Here is a 2616-nt window from a genome sequence, read left to right as displayed (position 1 = left end):
CGTGCTGTGACCCGTGGGCAGGACCCACAGCTCAGCCCGGGGGGGGCTGCCTGGGGTGCCCAGCTCCTGGTGCCCCAGCCTGGAGCCTCCCATCCTCCCAGGGGACAGCTGGGAGCCCCTGGGCTCCGTGCCACGGGACCTCGGGGGTGGGTTAGTGGGGTGACGTGGTGCCCAGGTGACACGGGCTGGACAGGACACGCTGGCACACGGCAGAGCGACGACCCCCAGAGCCCCCCAGAGCCCCAGACAGACCGTGGTGTGACATTAGTGGCCGAGGGGACACGAGCAGGAGGGCCGGATCCTCCGAGAGCCGCCGGCACAGCCCCACCACCAGCTCCTGCTGGGAGCGAGCGCGGGCGGGAGCAGGAGGATGGAGATGGAGATGAGGATGGAGATGGAGATGGAGATCAAAGTGGAGATGGTGGTGGAGGCTGAATGACCACAGAGGAGAGAGCAAAGGAGGAGGAGGATGAGCCCAGGCAGCGCTGGCTGCACAGAGGATCCTCCTGGTCCCCACGAGGGGCTTCCCTGAGGGCAGCTGCCACCAGGTGCCACCTAGCCCATCCCCTGGGGTGGCAGGTCCCCGGCACACCAGGAGCCACTGAGCTGAACCAGGTGCCACGATGATGGCACCAGGACTGGCGAGTGCCAGCGCCAGATCCCTGAGCTCAGGAAGGTCATTCCCAGATCCTGGTCCACCGAGACCCCCTGCTTTGGGATGGAGGAGGTGGAAATGGCAGGATGGAGATGGCGTGGGAGAGAAAGGGGGCAGCTGTGCTGCAGCTGCTCCCAGGGGGACACAGGGACAAGGGACACAGCCAAACCAAGCGGCAACGACACAGGGCACAGAGCAGAGCCGTGCTGGGTCCTTACGGGCAGTCCGGGTGCGCCCGGCGTTCCAGGAAAGCCTGGGGGGCCCTGAGGGGAAAAACAGGGAGGTCACGGCCCGGAAAGGGCACGGGGGAGCCTGGGCTGAGCCCTTGGGGTGCCACAGAGCTCCTGCTCCATCTCCAGGCTGGCAGCACCTTCACCTCCATCTCCAGGCTGGGACGTCCAGGCCATGCCTCAGGGCACGGGGCAGCCCTCTTGGCAACTTGCTTTTAGGGCCTCCAAGCCCCACAGGACCACACCATGATGGTCACACAGCCTGGCAGCCCCTCACCCCGGGCACGGGTACTTACGATGGGCCCGGGTGGTCCAGGGGGTCCCCGCAGTCCTGGTGAGCCCTGGGGAGAGACTGAGGTGTCAGGTGTGACCATGGGGACAGGGGGGAGAGAGACCACCTCTGAAGGGCACCGAGGGACCAGCCATGGCCCCTCGGAAGGGCTGGGATGGCAGGGGGTCCGAGGAGGGGTTGGAGCTCACTCACCTGCTCTCCTCTCTCTCCAGGGATGCCCGGGGCACCCGGCAACCCAGGATGGCCAGGACAGTCAGTGTCAGGGCTGTCACCCTGCAGGGAGTGGGGATGTGTCAGAACCCTGGGCTGGCACTGCCCACTGCCCACCACTGAGCCCTGCCAAGCCCCCCCAAAGCAGCCTCTACCCCCCTGACATCTGCTTCCACAGCCTCTGCAGCACCCTGGGAACCAGGGAGTTGGACTGGGATATCAGCTCATCCCCAGGGACAGGGAGAGGCCAGGGGGGGACACTCTTCACTCACCCGAGCCGCCTCCTCTCTCGGGAACTGGGCAAAGCACTGGAAGAAAACCCAGGAGTCACCCAGGGATCAGCCCGGAGGAGCCGTGGGGCACAGCGGGGCTTGGAGCCGCTCACCCCACATCCCTCGGGGCTCAGCACCCACTGCTCCAGCCTGCACTGCAATGGGACAATCCCATCCTCCTCCCAGGAACCCCACTGGGGCTGGCAGGGATTGTATGTGTGTCCTGCCCACGTTCCCAGCAGGACCAGTGTGCCCCAAGCGTGTCCAGAGCGTGTCCAGAGCATGTTGCTTCCCACAGCTGCCACACCATCCGAGGCCCAGGGAGTCAGGAGCGTCTCTTCACCTCACCCCCCCCAAGACCAGGGGATTTTGGGCACCCAGATTCCCACCCGGAGGTGTGGAAATACTCACGCGGGCACAGCTCTCGCTGCCGGGGGCACCCGGCATGCCCCCGTCCCCCTTCTCCCCCTCGACACCCCTGGGGGCTTCCAAGGCTGCCTGGAGCTGGGCACAGTCCCCACAGAGAGTCTGGGAGGAAAAGGGGGAGTCAGGGGCGCCCAGAGGCGTTTGGGGTCCGCAGGGCAGGGAAAGGTGACACATCCCCACGCTCTCACCTTCAGCACCTCGATGTTCCTCTCAGCCACGACGGCCAGCGGCCCCTGGGAGAGATGGAGGGAGGGATGGAGGGATGGAGGGATGGAGGGATGGAAGGAGGGACTGTCCCACAATAGGGGAGCAGGACGTGGGGCACAGGGGACACTGCCATGGGCAGGGGCACCACCTACCAGGTCTCCGGCAGGCCCAGGCAGTCCTGGCAAACCGTTGTGTCCTGGCATTCCCTAAATCCAAGGAGAGAGGGGATAAACCCCGTGCTAAAAGCCGGGCAGGACCAGTCCTGCTCCCATCTCCTGTCCCCTGTCACTCACCTGGCGACCGGGGGCACCGGGGGGGCCGGGG

The 2616-nt window shown here is 66.2% G+C and overlaps 1 protein-coding gene across 1 annotated transcript in view; it reads right to left on the bottom strand.

Moving 5' to 3' along the window:
• COL16A1 (collagen type XVI alpha 1 chain) overlaps window positions 1-2616 on the bottom strand; it is a 20525-nt gene that overhangs the window by 5434 nt on the left and 12475 nt on the right. Inside the window, exons 20-26 of the mRNA XM_029963054.1 lie at window positions 2445-2488; window positions 2274-2318; window positions 2071-2187; window positions 1660-1695; window positions 1370-1450; window positions 1182-1226; window positions 874-918 (exon numbers count right to left, since the gene is read on the bottom strand). Of these exons, the coding sequence (XP_029818914.1) occupies window positions 874-918; window positions 1182-1226; window positions 1370-1450; window positions 1660-1695; window positions 2071-2187; window positions 2274-2318; window positions 2445-2488 (413 nt within the window). The remainder of the gene's footprint in view (window positions 1-873; window positions 919-1181; window positions 1227-1369; window positions 1451-1659; window positions 1696-2070; window positions 2188-2273; window positions 2319-2444; window positions 2489-2616) is intronic.

Source organism: Manacus vitellinus, unplaced genomic scaffold (assembly GCF_001715985.3).
Source record: "Manacus vitellinus isolate BGI_N305 unplaced genomic scaffold, ASM171598v3 scaffold_52_pilon, whole genome shotgun sequence".
NCBI classification, from domain to species: Eukaryota; Metazoa; Chordata; class Aves; order Passeriformes; family Pipridae; genus Manacus; species Manacus vitellinus.
The sequence above is the reverse complement of the archived record's forward strand: the minus strand, read 5'-3'. Positions and strand labels throughout refer to the sequence as shown.